The following is a 21483-nucleotide window of genomic DNA, read 5'->3' as shown; positions in this document are numbered from 1 at the left end:
AATCAAACCTAATCATATCGTGTCAACCCTAAGTTACTGATACAGCCCTTTTTCTGTGAGAGTAGCATCTTCCACCCTTAGTTCCTGCCTTTTTTTCTGTGGAATCTGGTTGTTATATTTGTGTTTACCTACCTCTTATTAATAATTAAAGAAAATAACAACAATATTTGGTTAAACTACATCCATTTGGCTGTTTCTTGTAATTTCTCTTCCCCCTGCCCCCAGCAAAATGTTACAGTTACAATGAAGTTTTTCCATTCCATTAAATGTAACACAAGATTCGATTTTATTGTTTTGCAGATGATGCACATCTTTTTTTTCCTATAAAAAAAAAAGACTAAAAAGTCAGTACAGCCCTTGCAGAACTTTGTAAATAAAACCTTGAAGTGATCTTCATCAACTCCTTCACATTTTATATACAGATACCTTTTTTTTTTTAAAGGTTAAAACCTGCCATAGACTTAATCCATGTTGTAGAGCAGTCGTTTCTTCAGGTTTTCAGTGCAGCTCCGGATGGATTTTAAGATTCTACTGGGTTGGTGCCACCTTATTTAGCAGAATTTCTGCATCCTGATTCCCCAGTTAGAGGTCAAAAACAGCAGCTAATTGGTATCTTTGAACAGTTTACCTTTTTATGGAAGTGACTTTAAAAACCTGTAAATCACTGCTGAAGACCTACTTCTTTCCACTGGCATTCGATTTAACTCCATCTCTTATTGTGCTCTACCTTTAATTCTTGTTAATGTTTTTTCCCTTTTCATTCCTATTTTATTGTCTTTATTTAGCCTTTGTCTTAGTTTTCAGGCTTAACTTTACCCGAGGAATAACGATCTATCAGTGTATAAGGTTTTCTTTGTTGGTTTGTCCATCACCTGGACATTATTTAAATACACTAGCGTCTTGTCTTTGTTCACCTGTTGTGACAATCTGAGAGTTAGACCTCTGTTTGGATGCTTTCTTTGTATGAAAAGATTTTGTGGGAGTCAGCATCAGCGATGTAGAGTTAAAGAAGAAGTGCGATTTTACAGCTTCTACATTAACCAATATGAGCACAACACAACCACATCTCTGATTAAACTGCATTGTAGGTAATTTAGGTGCTTGGTTTTAAAAGGACTGAAAAATAGAAACCACTGCATAAGTTTTTTCCTCATAATGTCTATCTATGTTGTAATGTCTTATAATGGAGTCATCATAAAAGCAAATGGAGAAAACACAAGAGTTAAAGAAAAAGACATGGTACTCATAAAACACAAGCAGATTGAGAAATACTTTCATCAACTTCACAATGACCACGTGTAAAAAAACAAACAAACAAGAAAACTGGTGCAATGCATCCAAACTTGCTTCAGTCTTCACTTTTCTACTTGAACTGAAAAGTTTAGTCTAGTTTGACAACACAGAGTCCGACAAGCTGAATTTTAAATTTCTTCAAGCACCAGGATAAACCCTTTTGGTTAAGGCAACAAATCGAGATGTTTGGTTTGATGTGAGAATAAAAATTTTTGCAGCTATATCATTCAAACAGGTGCGTTGTGAGTGTTGTAGGCTTCCTTAACCAGTAGCAAGAGCAGCACTCTTTCTCACAGACAAACACATCTGTAGCATAACTTAGTCAACGTGTTTCTGTTATTCCCTCGAATAATAAACGTCTCATAAAAAACGTAACGCAGCAGCACATTGGCTGCATTAGAGGAGAGCGGATTATTTGCATATAACAAAATTAGCCATTTATTTTGTTTCGTTGCACATTCAACCTAATTTGGACGAGGGAGAAACATTTACTTAACACACACACACACACACACACACACACACATGCACGCGTGCGCACACGCAGCGTTTCCATGGGGACCAAGCAGCCACTCTGCTCTTCAATAGCGGCCGAGTGAGTCGAGGTAGACGTCTATTGTGTGGTGTGTGTTTCGGGGGTCAGGGTGGTGGTTTGAGAGGGGTTAGGGGGAGCAGCATTAAACAACGCACTAGACAGATGAAAGCACTGCGCGTTCTTAAATCTAATCATAATTTAGTCATCAGCCGGAGATGCTATGATCAAAATAAAGAAGGAAACAGGCAAGACTGACAGGACGGAGACAGACCTAAGTGCACGAGTCAAGGGAAGAGGGGGATGTGAGATTGCTCAGAGATGGAAAATGATGAAGCCGCGTGAACAGAGATGGTCTTATTCCTAAAGCTGATGCTTATTTGTTGCATCAATCCCCATATCCAGGCACGGGCACTTAGCCTGAAAGGATTTCTCAAGCTCAAATGTAGCAACAGTGCTGCAAAGACAGCAGCTGTCACCACCAATACCTGGACTTCTGTTCATGTAAAGTCAAATTAAGGCTAATGACTAAAGTGGCAAGAAAAGAGGTGACAATGTAATATAATGTTAATCAAAAGCAAAAGTGCATCTGTGCTCACTGAAAGCAGAATGTCATTCGTCCATGGTGACATTTTGTGCTTATAGAGTTTATTTGAAAGACGACAATAAGATGTTTCTGACTTAGATGATCTGTTTTCAAGAATTAACAGAGTTGCCAGAATCTGTCAATTTATACTGTTAACATGTCAGACTATTGTTCTGCAACAATGCTGCAGTGAGAGCGACACAGCGGAGCCCATTAAGCCAGCCTGGAACTCCTCTTCTTCACTTTTTAAACAAATTCAGACAAAGAGTATTCAGAGGAAAGGCCAGGGGGTCTAACTGTTTTTTTTTTGTTTTTTTTTCCTCAGATGGGCTTTTCAAAGCTCATAAAGATGTTTTTTGGACTGTAGCTGCTGATATTCAGTCATTTGAGATTATATTTGGAAAATCTGCCTGACAAAAATATCCAAAAACACTAAATATGTAAAAATTGCTGTTGTGTGTAAGGATGTATGATCTATCATGGGACAAAACTCTCCATTTGAGACATCATCAGTGGTAATATTGTTTAGTTATAAGTGCAGCATAGTATTAAATAAATACATCCTTTGCATTTCACTGTTTCATTTTATTTTGTAAAACCAGCTTCTCTTGTTTGGAGATAACTGAGTAAATCTGATTTGATTGTAAATGATCTGACACAAGTCTTGGCCCTGTTCTTCCTCAAACATAAATAACTAAATTATCCAGATCAGGATTCTGATAATTTGACACGAGTCTGGATTTCTCTTTTGTTTCTTTCTTTAAAGCTGCGTTTGAATTAATATGGAACTTCACTCCCAATCTGCAAAAGTACAAGCTTTGTAGTAATTATGTGGATCACAAATGAAAAAATGAAGGGTAAACTAAATGTGTTTACTAACTTCCAGAATCAAATAATTGATTTATGATTATGATTTTAGCAAAACTTTTCAGGTTTTATTGGAATTTCCTAATTTTAAAAACCAAACAAAATACAAGCAATTACATAACAACAAAATAAGTTTTACCTGCATAGCCACCTTTCTGAGTTATTACCAATCCTGCTTTGTCAACACTTTTAGGCAAACAAACTGAAGCTGAATGCACTAAAAAGCTGGATAATGTGAACCAGAATCTGTGGATACATACTATCCCTCCCACTATACACAGTTAAAGATGTAAGGTTTTCTGTTCTGTTTTGTTTTTCCATTTTTTAGCAACATGCTTTTTAAACAATATACTGTTATTTGACTGATTTTCCTGTGTTGTTAAATTGCAGATAACATCTAATTAAATCACAGAAAAAAGGTAATAAGTGGCATGTTTACCATAACAACAGGATAAAGCTGTAAATAAGTCCACATCAAATCAATCTGTATTTTTATAAATGCTAATTTGTTCTTTTACAATGTTTGACTGTAAAATTGCCCAGTCTTTACTGTATTTGAACCACCCAAAAATGTTTTTACAGATATTTTTCATTATTTAAAATAAAAAAAGGTTTAAGGATTGAAAACTGGTAAATATTACAGTTAATATTTAGTAAAAAATAGCGAAAAAGGCATTAGTTTAAATGTGCAGTGTTGGAAACAACGGTACATAGTGTTCACACCAAAAAGCTGTATTTTTACAAATTACAATTTTTCTTTAACAATGTGTGACTGTAAAATCACACTGTTTTACTGTATTTAGTTAGCAAAAAAAATCATTATTTTACAGATATTTGCTGTTTTTTTCTTCAGTTTTTACAGTTTTTAAATGTTACACCATTCCACCTTTTTTCCACTTTATTTTATTTTATTTTATTTTATTTATTTATTTTTTTAACAGTGTGCAACACTTGGAAATGTGTACAAACAGCACTTTAAAAGACTGAGGGCATCCAATAAAATACATACTTTTAGTTTTTCTCAATCATTTTTCATATGGTAAAGTTGTGCCTGCAAAAAAGGAGAATTAACCCTCTTTTTACCTTCAAATTTACTGACATCTTTTATCGTTGGATTCAATTTGACCCCAACAATGTAAACCTCCAGAAAATATCATAATTAAAATTGCTACCCAAGTTTATGTGTAAATATCCCTTTAAATAAAACTGAAAAAATATGTAAATGACTTATTTAGAGATGTTAAACATTGAATGGGGTCAAATTGACCCCAAAGATAATAGAAGGGTTAAACTATGTCTATGATTTTTATGATTCTGGAGGTGGAAAATGTTGATTCACAAATATGTTTCAGCAAGAAGTCCTTTACTGGCCCCATATATCGATTCAGCCCTTGTACGAGCTCAGGTTGGAGGGAATGACTGTGTTTCTTTCTGTTGCACTGACATGTTGGGTGCTGGGTCAGCTTCAAGCAGCCCATTAGCTGGAAACTATTCTCCACCTCTGCTTTGTCCTTCTCTCTCTGGTCCTCTTCCCATCTTGGTCAGATTTGTCAGCTCAGACATATGTCACGACCTTTTTCTTTGTGAGACTAAGTAAATGCACTACCTCCCACCACCAGCCGCTGTATTGATCATGCCTTTTAGGGTTTTTTATCCCATTTCATGATAATGAGAATAATGGAAATCCCCTGTGTGTGACAGAATTGGTTTAATGCAGAAGACATCAGTGAAAGACAGAAATGGCTGTTGAAGAATGTAAAAAGCTCAAAAGATTTGGTAAAACTTCTTTGATCCCTGCACATTACATGAAAAAAGAAAAAAATATTAGAAATATTTCTGACATGTTATGACACTTTAAAGGGGAAGATGGCCACTATGAAAATAAATGAAATATCTTTAAGGAAGAGTTTGCTGTAAATCTTAATTAAAATTGTTTCCCAAGTTTATGTGTAAATAGCCCTTTAAATAAAACGGAAAAAAATATGTCAGTGACTTATTTAGAGATGTTAAACATTGAATGGGGTCAAATCAGAGTCAGAAACTTATTTTTTTGTTCTCCAAGAGAAAATTGCTTAAAACTAAAATCTGAAATTTCATAGTCATCCGCTGAACATTACAATAGTAGCTAGGACCTTTCTAAAGAACTTTTGAGTGTGCCAATGCAGCTTTTGCCAGTTAATATGTCCTGCTATGATTATACAGAAGGTATCATTTAAAAGCCAGCATATTTCATGAACCCTGATCAGGATCTTTTACCATCTTTGAGCTTTTGCTTTGAAAGGGTAGTCAAGTATCAATCAGCCAATCAGCTGTGAGTCACTGGTTGCTGGCAGTGAGCAGAGCAGAGAGAGGAGCAGACAGACTAATGATTAGACCCTCAAACAGTCACAGCTCTGAAACCATAGGTCGTATCGAAAAAATTCTTTCACAGATTTAAATTAAATTACATTCAAAGTATTGTGATTCGTTTAGTCTTTAAATGAAGTTTCTATTGAAAAATATGCCGGAGCTACAGGAGCAACCAAAGACTGCTGGGTTTTGGCAGGTGTCAGGCCGTTGCATTTTATTGATGATGTAAGAAGTATTCAGATCCCTCATTTAAAATAGTCCAATAACAGTTAAAGACCTGCATGTGTGAGTAAAATATTATTAAATGTACTTAAAATATCAAAATGAAAGCATGACGGATATATTATTAAATAGGATTATATTGCACATTATAATGTGCAAGCAGGAATGTTCTCTATTAACAACTATTTCTTTATCCTCTGTAGGTCAGAAAGACGACAGCCACCCTTGCCCACCATGCCATTATTCTGTTTCTTTTCTTTTCTATTTAGTTTGTTCTTTTGTTAGTCCTTTATTTAATTCTTTAGTTAATTCTTTAGTTAATTCTTTAGTTAATTATTTAGTTCTTGCTGTAGTTAAGTCTTTAGTTCGTTCTTTAGTTAACTATTTAGTTAGTTTCTAATTATTTAGTTTGTTCTTCAGTTAGTTTTTAGTTATTAGTTTGTTCTTTAGTTCATCCTTTAGGTATCACCTGTGGCTTTCCCCTTACACCCTGGACCCCGGATTCCTTACCTGCCTCCTGGTGCCCCTGTCACTCCCCGGATTCCCAAATAAAACTGTTTTCCTTTATTCCCGCCTCCCTCTCGTTCTGGGTTCCACACACACGTTTTTCCTGCGGCTATCCAGTTGTGACACTTTCTTTCTTTCTTTCTTTCTTTCTTTCTTTCTTTCTTTCTTTCTTTATTTCTTTATTTCTTTCTTTTTTATTCCTTCGTTTCTTTGTTAATTGTATATATTGTGTGAATTGTAGAGATATTATTTTTATATTAAAAAAACATTGAAACTTATATAACATCATGTGATATGGATTTTTGTCAACCGCATCTCTATCTTATTGTTTGGTTGCTTCAATCAGAATATTTCACACTGTGATAATTGCTTCAGATATTTTAATTAAAAATACTTTATTACTCTCTTGAATTCTTCCTTCTGAGTTAATGTGCATAGCACTGTCATGACATGTCCCCATCTTTGAAGACACATTAACAAAAAAATAATAACAATATAAAAATCAGCTAGTGAAATGTTCTGATCCATATGTTGCTGCATCTTACAATAATGCAAAACAAAATATGTTGAATACTTCTGGTGTGAAATACTTGATCATAAAAATAAAAAATCTGTTATTTCCTTTGAACTTTTAAACTGATTGCGTAAGTTGTACCACAACAACACAAATATTGGTAGATTCTGATCCAAGTGGACCAGAGTTCTGGAGCTTCAAAATGGTTCTTTTCGTCCATTATCAGTCAGCCAATCACCTGTCAATCACTGGTTGCTATGGTGATTCCCACCGTTTAATGAAGATACAGAGTTTGGTTGCAGAGAGAGAAACAGACAGACTAAAGATTAGACCCTTGAACAATGGTCACAATTCAAAAACTATATGTCGTTTTGAAATAATTCTTTCTCTGTATGAAGCACAATCTTGTTTTGAAGAACCTGATGTGTTTTCATGGGCGGCACTTTCTGTGCTCTGAAACATAAAAAAACAAAAATAAAACAACAACACAAGTCCTACATCAATAAGACTCACTCTGGATAAAAGAAGACAAAAAAGGCTACATTTTTATGTATAAAAAGTCCAACTTAAAGAAAAATCTGAATCTTACAAAAATTCATAGAACTTGAACTGCGACTGTATAAAATCTGTAAGACATCAAAACAGGGATTTAGACAAAGAACATTCAAAGGCTTGTGACCAATTTAATCTTTGAATAAAGTTTCTGTTGTAAAGTATGCTGAGGTACAGTTTTTTTTTTGTTTTGTTTTTTTTATGACACGTGCAGCAAGTTGCTCAACACAGGTTGTTTTGACATTGCTATAAAAAGCGAACTCGATTTCAGTTTGATTCTGCAGCATTTAAAGTTTCTGTCCTGAGCAGTGATGAGGTTTACCTGTAACCTAACGCTGCCACTGCGCCACACTGTAGTGAGTAACGTTCCAACGTGAGGCGGAACCTTCATCTTGTGGCCTCAGTTGCCCTCGAAGGAGTTTTTTCGCTGACGGACTCTGAAATGACATAATGGTAAACACAGTAAGGTGAGTGTCGCTTTCTGTTTCTCAGCTTGTTTGTGGCGCCAGTTTAACCATTAAACATCACTAGTACAGCTCCAGTAAGACGTGATGTTTGCGACTTGAGTGAGTGAGCAGTTTTATTTCGTTGTAAAATGACATTAATGGAGGATGGAGAGATGCTAACGCTAGCTGCTAGCTGACTAGCCCCGGCTCACAGCACATCAGCCGGGGATAAACACGGGCCTTATTCAGCCAGCTTTCTGAATAATTCATAGATTTTCTATATTTCTTTGTATTTAGTCTTTGTGTCGTGATAAATAAGACGTTTTAGCGAACTCGTTCATGTTGAAAGTCAGTGTGGCTGTCGGAAAGTCTGACCGTGGCTTCACCTCTGTCTGTGTTTACTGCTGAGATGCTGCTGACTGTGTGTTTGTGCAGAAAGCAGCAGAGGCAAACACACAAACAGGCAGGGCTCAGGCTGAAACCTGCTTATTTGTAATCACTGATAGCTGCTAACATCTTTAAACGTAGGTAATATTATTGTGCAGCCCTCTTTGAGAAATTAAAGCCCAGATAAGCTAATCAGCGTTAGAGGTGGTAACTAGTGATGCATTCAAAGACTCCATGTACACAGGAGGATTTATGTTTTATTTAAAAAGTGATAGTTATGGTTTGTCCAAGTTCAAGTGTGTCATTCCAACTTTAAAAATACAGCTGAGTAAAGTATAATTTCTGTCAGAAATAGAGTAAAGCACTTCCAGATGAACATAACAAATAACACTTTCCTCACATCACTTTATGGAATACCTTTCACCTGATAACTTTAACATGCAAAACCAGAAATGTAGCACTATTATTCTGTGTAAATGAAAGTGCAATTCTACACACCCTGTGTGCTTTTAAAACAGCCACATTTTGGATGGCCACTTTCCAAATTCGTCCTCCATAAAATGTACACATTTAGACAATAGTGTCAAGAGTGAAAAAAAATTAAGTGGGCAAAAGTTATAAAGTCATCACTTGGTGTATTTGATTTTCTTCATTCAGCAGTTTTTTTCTTGTTATCACCACTAATTCCTGGTGATTTTTCATTTCATTTTATTGTATGTTTTCCCACGAACAGTGCACTATAATATACATTTAATGTAGTTGCACTTTATTGCTGACAGTGGCTGAAGCCCAAGGCTGGTTTTAAACACTGCAAAGCTTCCTGAGTCTCTGTTTCTGGGTGTGGAATTTCACCTCCCCACTGCTACTGAGAATACAGATTGATCAAACACTGTCTTTCTGAATTGCGGTACCCAATCACCTCTAGTAAGTGTTCCAGTCCTACCAGCTCTGCTCTCCCTGGAGTGGGTGCAAGATGATGAATACTTTTAAACATCAAATATACCTCAGAATATAATAGAAAGTTGTCAATATTGAGGAAAGTGCATTTTTTTCAGAATGTAGCAGCAATGATGATCCCTTGGCTTTTTTCCAGCACTTTATGGGTTTGTTTCCAGAGCAAGTACACCGGCCTGAGTGTAGTCGTACCTGTAGATATATTTATTCATATGCATACAAAAGTCATCCTTTCAGAAAGAATCTCCTTATGCTTTGTTCTTGAATTTTATTTTATCACTAATCAAAAGTACTCTAGTCTGTGCTTTCCTGCGTGAGTTGGCTGTGCGGACTCAACAGCATGTGTGAGTCAACAGCAGTTCAGTGGGAAGCTCGATGAGTAACTAACCGTGATGACGACGCACAGTCAGGTCAGAGCTGTATCTGCAGGCAGATGATGTCATGGTAAATATGCTGGGATGCGATCATACCTGGTGGGGGGAAAAAGGCTCGTAAACTGGTCAGTGCTAGTGAGCAGTACTGCAGTGGAACTAATACGTTATAATCTGGTGTGGAACAAGCAGTACTGAACAGACTATGTAGAAATATTTGAAATATTGGACTCCAGTTTATTGATGACGTTTTCTGGCCCCTTTATTGTTGTGATGCACAAACACATAAACTGTGCCACCAACAACATGTCATTTAATCATAGAATTTCCCTTTTCATCTGATGAAGTTACAAGGAACATACATTTCAAGTAGTGACTTTTTATTAAGGTTGATTCTTTGAAATTTTGAAAATAAATAATAGTAATAATAAAAAAACAGCTGAGGTCAGCAGTTTCTGTGTAATATTGGTATTGTTTACTACCTGCACTAAATGTCTTGATGCTCTGCAACAGTGGACTGTACGGTTTTACTTGTGTACACACCAAATAAATCCCCAAATAAAACCCGTAAGGAAAAGAGTCACTGTACTAGCTAGGATAACGTCTTCCTCTGTACTTCCAACAAATAATCACAAATAAAATCGTAAATATTCAGCATATATCGCTGCTGGAAACTGAATCACTATGTTGTAATGGTCATTAAATAATTCATATGTAGAGAAAAGTAAAAGAGGCTCAGCTGTGGAGGAGGAGAAAATCAATGCATGTGAGAGGGCACAAATGAGAAAGAAAGATGTGTGTGTGTGTGTATATATATGGAGAGAGAGACAGAGGAATGGAAAGGATCAGAAGAGACAGACAGACAGTCAGTCAGATGGATGGGAACCCCACCCAGGCCTACTTCCTCTCTGTCTGCTCAGCTCAGTGATAAGCAGCCGACGAGGAAGTCAAGTATTATTTCATGAGAACATGTGAGGGAGGATGATCTCTTTTTTGCTGAGGAGGAATCTGTGAGGCTTCTGTTTGAGTGGGATGAAGACGCTGTAGGTGGGTAGGTAGTTTGATGCTTGAAGTTAAAGTGGAGGCTGCAGTATCTAGCCTTTGTCTTTAAAAAGGCTATATTAACTTTTTCTAAAGCACCGGGGATGAGGTCGATTCATGTGTAAATTAATCACAGTGCTCTGTCTGCCAGCTGTGTTTCCATTTGTTGTGCTTGTTTCACATGCTTCCTCTTGACTATTTCCTCCTTTTTTCTTCCCTTTTGTTACAGTAAAACCACAAACAGCCTCCATCCGATGACCTTACAGCCAGCTGGTTGGCTGAAAGACTACAAATCATAAAGCTGATGCTCCTGAGTAGAAGGATTTTACTGTTTTTTCCTGCTCATAGTGAGTTTATCTGGCTCCGTAACATAGTTTGCCACCCGAATTGGATTGTACTGGAGAGTCCCAGGCGACTGCCAGTCCTGTTAAGCTCTGGCATGAAGCTGCGGTAGCTCCCTCCAGACACAGAGGAACATCATTGAAAAGGAAGACTCGGAGACTGGATGAAGGCCTTGTCTCGAGGTAGAGAACAGGACTTGGCTTCAGACGGCAGTTTGGGAAGCTTGCAGACTGCTTGGATGTTCTCTTCCTAGCTTGTCAGCATACCAAAAGGACCTCCTTTGTCCAGCTGACAGCTAGTTTTGTTTGTTGACATGTGGATGCTGCTGACAGGGTTTTTGCACCCATTTTGGAAAATAGTCAAATTGTAAAATTTCCAACTCGGCTCCTGGTACAGCGATGGAGGGTCTTGAGCAGCTTGACATGGTGGGCGATATCAGCCCAGCTCTGGAGGCCACAGAGGACTTCATCCACTGCATGGATAGGATGCAAGGCCAAGGTCCGAGCCAAGGAACCTCCAGCCTCCAGCCTCCCAGGCAACCGAAGCAGCTGCAGGAGGTGTCCAGTGCTGCGCTGGGGAAGCTGAGCTCCAGCGGTGTTTGGAGCCTGCTGGCTGGAGAGCAGCCGGAAGTGGGGCCTCTGGGCCTGGCGTGGGCCGACAACTTCAGTGTTTTGGGCCTGGGGATGGGCTTAAGACACGGCAAGAGAAGCCGAGCGCGATCCACCAACGACCTGGCAGCACATAGCAAGGAGTGCACCAACAACACCGCCAGCTCCTCGTCCAACTCGGCCTTTAAGAAGGGACACAGCCGGTCCAGATCAGATGTCAACTATCGTCCATCTGCCTACACTGACAACGGTCTTCCCACAGTGGACTGCAATACCCTGAAGAACATGATCCTTAACCACCAGCAAGAGGGTGAGTTCACGTATAGTGTATGTGTGTTTATGTATAATCTCATATAGATACGAGTTAATGTGAATTTATGAGTGCAAATGTTAGTCAGTTAACATGGTTTTGGGATGTTTAATTAAATTTAAATGAATCTTACAAACACTTGATAGATTGATAAATATTTAGAATAATGAAATAACATGACAGCGACTTTTTCTACATTATGTTTGAATGCATAAAAGCAAAACTACTGTTACATCTTTAAAGAGGCAAAATACACTTATTTTGCATTTTCCAAATAAAAAGCAGTAAATCACCAACTTATGCCCACGTTTTCCCTTATTTGCGTAGGTTACATAAATTCAAATACTTTGTGATTTTCTACAGTAAGGATGCATGATGATATTTACATGTCATCATTAGTTGCTGATAAGAACAAGGAAATATAGGCAATAACCAAAAACTAGTTTTTACCAGGCTTTTAATGGATCTAAGCCTAGTCCCTTTTTGCACATCTAGTGTCACACAGGTGTCATAAATTTGAATAATTTTCTAAAGTCTGAGTCTAAGTCTAAATAAATGCAGCATTATCAATCAACAATTGATTAAATGGTATTGCATCTTAAACACACTTGATATTTGTCCTGAGCTTATGATGCTGTTTGAAGCCATGGACGCGGAATAAAAGCTGCATAAGTGGCTGTTACATGTGCCACTTGGATAATGTGGATGGATATTGTTAAATCAACATGTGCACTGACAGAGGTCATTAAGTGTCACAGAAAACTTTGTCACGGTGGCCCCTTACCAGTTAAACCCTCACAACAATCTGTGCTTGGTGGCGCTGATTACAGGTTTTAACAATTCTTGATTTGAGTTGCAGGCAGTATGCGTTACTACAACAGTGTAATCCCTCCTTTACAGTATTGTTTAATGCACGTTATCTATGATAGACATGCAGTGTTATAGCATAACAGTCACATGAGACACTCTCTGCTTTGTGTACTTTCAATACTATAGTACAAGTTCCTGATTATACTTACATTCTTATGCTTTAATATTTTGAATGCAAGACTTTTATAGTGTGGTATTTATACTTTAACTAAAAGAACCTTGGGACATAGTACCTCCACCACCATTCTTTCTGTCTAAGTCAACAAACACTTAATATTATGTAAATTATTATAGTTACTATGTGAATGCTGTGGAAGGTGTTGACCTCCACCGGTAGATTGTTGTGTTAAGTGAGTCTCCTCTGGTGTGTGAGAAAAAAACAATTGTAAACACTGCTGTGACAACCACTGCTTACCACGGATGAATATCAGCAGCAGAAACACAGGGCTTGATAAAATAACTGCAACTGTTGCAGTGGTGTTCTTTTCAGTTTTTTTCTTCCTTTTTTCAAGGTTAATCTGGCCTATTTTACTACAACGATAGAGTAGCAGAACATTTGCTAAGTTAGGGTATGAGACAGTCACAACATTTGCGCTTTTCACCTGATAATCAAGCTGCTAAACAAAGGTTAACTGAGAATATTGCGAGACTCATGATTTATTACAGCAAATGCATTAGGAGACAGGAAGACATGCATGTATTCAGCTTGAAAGACTAATGTCGCAGATAGATTGCAGTAGATTTATGGTAGGTGTTTGCAGTACACTGATCAGCTACTAAACTTTGTTCAGGAACTGATAAGCAAAACTAAATAACACTTTTTTAATGACTCCTCTAGAGTGAAACTGGAACGTTGAACCGGTTCTAAGTTTGAACTGGTTTGTGATACCCAACCCCAGTCATCTGCACATTATAATTTAGTCAGATTTGCTTAGCCCTTTCACTCCTGCTTCCAACACACTGACCACAAGAACTGTTCATGTACTGTCTAATATGTCCTCGACCTTGATGTGTGCTGTTGTTATGAGGTAGTGTTACTCTCTTCATCTGTGAGTGGTTGCACTTCTCGCTCATCTGTGTATGTTTTCTAAATTGGGTGAACTGACCCTTTAATCACATTGGATTTGCCTAATTGGGCGTTTGCGACGTGGAGAGTTGCTTTGACTCATTGAAGATGATGTCACATCCTTTGGTGACCAACTCATTGAACTTGAAGTATTCTTAATTCCAGCCAGACATGCTGGCCCTTACCTGCCAGAAACATGCACACCTCCTCCTCCCTCGCTCCGATCGACCGTCCATTCACGGAAAAGCTTTCTCAGCCTTTGAGAGGCTTTCGGAGGACAGAAGTCTTGGACTATTTGTGCTGCGGATCGGGGCGTGTGCTGTACTTAGGTTGAAGCATCCTTAGAGAAAGCAATAATGATAGAAGATGATGATAACTTGAAATGACACAGCTGTGCTATGACAGTCCGGGTTCAGGCAGACAACACACACACACACACACACACACACACACACACACACACACACCGTTTGTTTGTGTGTTTTGGCTATCTGAAGGCCTAAGGAGATCCTAAGGGATCCTGAGGGATAATAGCCTGTAATCCTGTCAGCAAATGGACTCAAATGAGGCGAGAGAAGAGGCAACCCAATTACCCGGCCCCTGATACTGGCAGGATTATTTAGTATTAGCATATGTGTGAAAAGACATCAGGCTATTTAGTTTGGCTCGATGTGCATTGAAAGGAGAGAAGTAGGAAAAGGATGGTAATAAGCAGAAGGCAGGGTGATTTAGCTCAGCCTCGCTATGTCTCTTCATTCACATTTAAAAAAAAAAAAAAAAGTGGCCTGTTTGCCTTTCCATTAGTGACAGCTGGGGATGTTTAGATGGTAAATGGAAATGATGATTTCATGTGCACAACATGCATGCATATATAATGCCAAACAGGCTTCATGTGTTGCTTTTGTTCAAGTTCTATTATGTTTTATAGTATTGCCAGCTGCATTCATCAGAAAATATGTCACCTTGTTAATTGTGGGATTTTTCACTGTGCTCTGATGTTTTAAAAGTAAGACCAATAGGAAATTAATTGAAGAGATAAAAAATTATAATTGTGACCCGATTTGAAGTTAAATGAATTCATAATAAGCCATGTGTAATAAAACAGACATGAAGTAGAAATAGCAACAAACAGCTTTGTGTCTCTCAGTGATGGTAACCTATTGGCATAAACAGTTGAAGCTTTTCCTGACGAGGCATTCAGGTACAGCACGCAGCATTTTCTTCTCAGTATATTTTTTAAGTAAATTTGACCTCAAGAGTTTATTTGGTCCTTCTTGATTATCCGCAAATATCCCACTTACATGTTCCCAGACAGTATGTGTATTTCCTGTATTGTCCTGTATTGTACATGCACATATAATATAGTTTTCTCATCTTACATAGTCCCCCGAAACAGTCAGTTGGTTCATGTATTTTTTTTTATCAGCTTGTCTGTTTCTTTCTTCTTTTTTTTTTTAATTTCGACTTTCCTCCAATATTAAAACTAATTAGAACTTCCTCTGTTTTGAAACTAAAGTTGGGACTAGCCCGAAATATATCAAGACCCATATAAAGATTGCGATTTTTTGCCACTGACAGTTAGGAAGGAGCATAAACCTTACAGCTGAGGCTAAAGTGTTGTTTTTACAGCACTGGCTCAGGTTGTTCACTAATCATAGTGTTGGCAGTTTCATCCCCAGCTCCACTTATGCTCCACATGTGGACGTGTCTGTGGAAAATACAGTGAATCCCAGTTACTAAATGAGAGGCCAGATTTAGTCTTTGGATAAAACCCTGTATGAATGCAGCTTTATCCTTTGTCCACAGACTACATATAAACATGGATGTAGCAAACAATGACATCACTAAGTGGCTTCACTGGAGCCAAATCGAAACTTTGAGAACGACTTTCTGGTCTTTTTTTAATTGGAGCGAGGACCTTCCAAAATGGAGAGGTGCGTTAGACGAGGGGCAGTGACACTTGAAATTTGACTGATGCGTTCAGCGTCATTGGTAGGTTTGCTAATGGGCAAAGTACATTGTGCACATTCTAGTTAACATTAAAATTGCATATGAAGTGCATTAAAATTTGAAACCATTAAGAAAATAAACATTCACTTAGAAAAAAAAACAAAATTACATGGACATCACAATCCCTTGAAGGTGTGTTAATTAAGCGAAGAACAAGCCATAATTACAGTGAAGTAAAAATTGATTAAAATGACCTCATGAACAACAAAGCTGGGAAATGTATTGCCTTGTCTGCTGACAAATGACGACAATAAAACACAATCAAAACAATGAACCAGTGAAGTTGACCAGTAAATGACTCTTGATTTATTGTAACAGCTCACATCAGACTAGTCTAGCAAACCAGTCACTTAAACATACCTCACTTTGAGGATATTTACCTATTTTTTAAAATTATTTTCAAAATGACCACCAGCACGCTGATCATAAGATGTGAATTTAGCTAATGATATCATATTGCATTGTAGAAACAATTAATTGAGTTAGTATTTCATGAGACAAGTTGATACTTTTTGAATGGTAGTGTATTGGAGGCATTTGTTTTGAGACACCTACAAACCCTCGCTGGTATCCACTTTACGGTACTTCTAAATTGGCTTCACTTCGAGCTGTTGTTGTTACTGCCTGTTTGTCAGACACTAAACTAGTACAGTGACTTTACGGTCAGTAAAGGCAGCACCATTAATGCTTGCCATTCATGCTCTTCTTTTAGTTACCAGTTATGTCTGTCTTGGGTGACATACAAGTGACATCATCAGTTGTCAGCTGCAAATATCAAAAACGATCTCATAAAAAAAACAAACTTTTATGACAACAACTTTGAACAATAGACTTAGGATTGGTGGTGTGGTCCAGTCAGTCCTCACTGTACACTGCAATCATCTCAATGGTTGCAATTTGTTTTGATGCATTCAGGAAGTTGCATCTTCATCATTGGAGTGAGTCTGCTTCTCTTTTATGCTCATTTATGTCTTTTTGCTGCATGCATACATGCTTCCTCTCTATTTCAGTTCCTGAAATGCATTGTGACACATTATTGACATCACGTCTGTTTTCCATCCAAATTCTGGCCTTGCTCAACCTGGGAATTTACCACAGGACAGGTTTTAGATGCTGAAAAGTTACCTTTATCTTGTGAATATTTTTTTAGTTTGTACTGTAACCCCTTGTCTGGTGCATGATAAGAAATGTTCAGATATGCCGCTACGACCCAAACAGGATAAGCGCTATGATTTGGAATACAGATTGGTAGCGTTCCTGTGTGTCTATGTTTACTTAGATTTTTAGGAAATTTGGAGTCTGTATTAGATTGTTAAACAGTTGTTATATTAAGCAGAAGTTTGCGCCCTAATTGACATGGAGGCAGCGGCACTCCAGAGTTATTTAGCAGCACTAAATAGAACGACATGTTAATTGTGGTCGAAGGCTTGTGTGTTTATATTAGACTATAACTGTGTGCGATGTCAGAACCTACCAGGTAGAGATGAAGGCTAATTGAACAGAGCTTTTTCCTCGCCACAATGCCTAATTCTCATCTCGACCCTCCCAAGCGTGAACACTGCCAATCAGCCAGACTTGAGTTTCGCTCAGCTTATTTGCATATTCATTTGTTCCTTTAGCAAAAGGTTGGTTAACATGCAAAGTCCGAGACCTGGAGTGACACCATGTCTGCTGCTGTTTCGATAAGATTGATGAGGCACTGGACTCGCCACCCTTAGGTTGGCAGGAGCTGTGAGGGATTTTGCTTTTCGTTTTCCCTCCTTGAGTGATTCAGCATGTTAAGAAAACTAAATGCAATCTCTGCCAATTAGACTGTTTTCGGTGGGGGTTTGCAATTAAGTCCCTTTGTCAGATTGGTTTAGGAGTTGAGCAAAAGTGATTGTTGTTATTTTTAAGTAAACCTGTCTGCTCGGGATTTGCAGGTCAAAAAGCATCAAGATATTAAGGTTTAAAGTTGGTTTGAAACATTTTCCATAAAGTGCGCTCCGTTTAGGACTTTTGGGGCTCATCAGGATCCCTAGAAGCAGTTTCCACCAATAACACTAATCATAATGTCAAGTATTAAAATGTAGAGATGAGAAAGAATTGACAACTATTTATTTATTGGCAGGCAACATATGCAGCAGATTCTATTCTCCCTCTTCGAGACAACTTAAACCAGGGGTGTCAATCTCAAAAACACAGTGGGCCAAAATTTAAAACCTGAACAAAGTCGCGGGCCAACATTGAACAAATGAACCTTTTAATATGGACCGAAAAAAATTTTGCTTTAACATGGAATATGGAACAAGCAATGCTGATTACCAGACATTATATATAACTTAATAGTGGAGACATGCAAAATCAAATTATAAATAAAAAAACACATCAATGGCATTCATTTATTAAATAAAATTTAAATAAAATTATTTTCTATTCACAGCCTTCTGATTTAAATATCAAAATAAAATTTTTTCACTGGCTAATAATTTTAAAAATAGAATAATAATAAATCAATCAACCATTCAAGCCCATGCCTTGGAATAGCAAGAAAAAAGAATAAAAGAATGCTTGGATGCTAGTTGATCAATGTCTGGGCTCAGGCTCTGAGCTGAAGAAATCCTCAGTATCGAGCAAAGGTGTTCATCAGTCAGACGTCTCCTGAGAGATGTTTTGGTCATCTTCATCGTGGAGAAAAGTTGCTCACACAGGTAAGTGCTGCCGAACATGGAGAGCATCTGAGCAGCTTGTGTGCGGAGCTGAGGCATTGTGTCAGGTATGAACTGTGGAAACTGTGCGGCGCCTACAGCATCATACTTTGACTTCAGCGTGTCGTTGCACTGGAGTTCAATCAGTTCCATTTGGATGTTGGTTGGTGCATTTTCCACATCAACTGCGAAGGGATTACTAAGCAGTTCAAACCTCCATTTCTGGACATCAAAGTCGGCAAATCGCCGGCTAAAGTCAGCGCCAAGTACGCTGAGTTTTTCAGCAAACTGTGCGCATGGGAACACGGCGGTAGAGATCTGCGTGTTTATGGTTTGACAGCAGGGAAAATGGCCAAGGTTTCTTTGCAGCATCTGATTCTCCCACAGGCACAGTTTAGTTTTAAAGGCCCTCACTGCAGTGTACATGTCTGTGATGATGCGCCCCCGCCCCTGAAGCTGCAGGTTCAGCGCATCAAGATGGCTCGAGATGTCACAGAGAAAGGCCAGCTCACACAGAAACTTTTGCTCGCGGAGCTCTGCTGTATCCTTCCTTTTGGTTTCCAGGAACTGACGTATTTCCTCACGCAACTCGAAATATCTGTTCAGTACTTTTCCTCTGCTTAGCCATCTCACTTCTGTATGGTACGGAACCTCTGTGTATTCCGAACCATACTCCTCCAGAAAAGATTTAAACTGGCGGTGATTCAGACCTTTGGCTCTTATAAAGTTAACTACCTGTGTTACTGTGGTCATAACATGTTCCATCTTTAGGGCTTTGGCACACGGTGATTCCTGATGTATAATGCAGTGGTAAACAGTGAGCTCACCTGCACAGTTCTCTTCCCGCATCTTCTCCCGAACCCTGCCCACCAGTCCGCTCTTTTTACCGCACATTGCTGGCGCACCATCTGTCGTTAATCCAACGAGTTTGTCCCACGGCAGCTTCATTTCAGTTTACACATTTGGAAACCTCCTCAAAGATTTCATTTCCTGTGGTTGTGCCATGCATTGATTTAAATCCCAATAGCTCCTCCGTAACACACAGTTTTGAGTCCACTCCACGGATGAAGACTGACAGTTGAGCAGTATCAGATGCGTCGCTGCTCTCATCAGCAACGAGGGAGAACGCAACGAAATCTTTTCCCTTTTCCATCAGCTGGTCAAACAGATTGGTGGCAAGATCACATGTGCGATCAGCTATTGTGTTCCTGCTCAGGCTCACGTTGGAAAATGCTTGCTTTTTCTCTGGGCATACGAGGTCACAAACTTTCATCATGCACTTCTTCACAAACTCTCCCTCATTGAAGGGCCGGGCTGATTTTGCGATCTCTCCTGCCACAATATAACTAGCCTTTACAGCAGCCTCACTTTGTGATGTGGCTTTTTTGAACATATTCTGTTGTGAAACCAAACTTTTTTTCATCTCCTCTACTTTCTGGCTCCTTTGAGTCATGTTCAGGTCCTTGTATTTGTCATGGTGTTTCGTTTCATAGTGCCGTCTAATGTTGTACTCCTTTGTAACAGCCACGTTGACTCCACAAACAAGACAAACAGGTCTGTCTTTTACATATGTAAACAGATAGTCTGCCTTCCACCTGTCCAGAAAGCTCCTGTTTTCTACCTTTCTTTTCGCCATTTTTGGGAAGGGGTAGCACAGTGACAGTTGTAGTGTGAAGTCACTATGCCAACCGTCACAGAGGAGAGGGAGTTTCTGGGTCCTGTCCTGATTGACGCGCCAAAACAACAACAGGGCATTATGGGATTTGTAGTATTAGCGGTGAATGCGCTGTACAGTATAATACCGGGGGCAGCTCTAGTAGTCATTTGGCATTGTCTCGCGGGCCAAATATATTTACAAAGCGGGCCAAATTTGGCCCGTGGGCCAGAGTTTGACACCCCTGACTTAAACCATAAGCACCATTACACAGTTTCTGAGAGCAGCGTAGAGCTTAACAAAGATGGCTGTCCTGTGGAAAGAAATGAATACAATTGTATAGAATAAAGCTAAACCTGCACAACACACCAACTTAAAACAATGAATTTTACTGATTCCACAAGAATCACTTCCAATAAACAGAACAAAACGCTGGACCTTCGTCAGTTTTGACCAACTTTAGACTGTAGAATCTGCAACAGAAATAGTCACATAGTCAAGAATTCTTTGCACTTATACAAGATAACAGACGGCAGACAATAAAGTGCAAAGCAAGACAGAAGAAACAAAAAACCACTGACAGCTGAGTAGGTGGCAACTGATTTGCTCGCTCTGCCTTAGTACACGTTAGCTTTGAAAAGTCTGCATATTTCTTCATGTCACCAACTTTCAAATGTCAGAGGAGGTTTGTGGTGTTGAAATGTTTTGGCTGCTATTGTCTTGGAACACACCTTGCAAGATGCAAATTTATTTGCCTGGTAGAGCCGCTGGACCAGTGAAGCCATTGTAGCTGCATGTAGAGAAATTGTGTTGCATCATCTGATTGGCTCTTATGACCGGCCTTTATAGAGACTACCGATGAAACTAATGTATATTGGACGTTAACAATTGGGGCCTGATGGATAAGAGCACTCTTAGTTTTCATTTGGAAGAGAAGACAAAAAAAAACCCCAACAACTTTTTATCCAAATTAAACCCAGTTTTATTATAGATATGTGCATGTCTTTGAACCTGCAAATCAGCAAATTAGGGCTGAAACAACTAATCGGCTTCATTGATTAAAATCGATTATTGAAATGGATGTCAACTAATTTATTCATCTTTTAGTTGCTTAGTAACATTTTTTACCGTAAGTGGCGCATTTTTTTCCAGATTTCAAACCAATCTGTTACAGCAGCTACCAAAGTGTGGCAATAATGAGCCACCGGTGGCTGTAATCTACCAGGATAGCAGGAGAAGCAGCCAACAGCCAACAGTTCCTCTAATAGTCAATGCATTCAGCGAGAGTGTGGAGGCGACCGGCGAAAGTTTGAAG

At 38.6% G+C, this 21483-nt stretch overlaps 1 protein-coding gene across 1 annotated transcript in view; it reads left to right on the top strand.

The window, feature by feature from the left end:
* Window positions 1-11001: 11001 nt before the first annotated feature.
* The window catches only part of plekhm3 (pleckstrin homology domain containing, family M, member 3), a 67199-nt gene continuing 56717 nt past the window's right edge, over window positions 11002-21483 (top strand). Inside the window, exon 1 of the mRNA XM_008288272.1 lies at window positions 11002-11881. Coding sequence (XP_008286494.1) covers window positions 11362-11881 — 520 coding nt within the window. The 5' untranslated portion in view covers window positions 11002-11361. The remainder of the gene's footprint in view (window positions 11882-21483) is intronic.

This window comes from Stegastes partitus, unplaced genomic scaffold (assembly GCF_000690725.1).
Source record: "Stegastes partitus isolate 25-593 unplaced genomic scaffold, Stegastes_partitus-1.0.2 Scaffold550, whole genome shotgun sequence".
NCBI classification, from domain to species: domain Eukaryota; kingdom Metazoa; phylum Chordata; class Actinopteri; family Pomacentridae; genus Stegastes; species Stegastes partitus.
The sequence above is the reverse complement of the archived record's forward strand: the minus strand, read 5'-3'. Positions and strand labels throughout refer to the sequence as shown.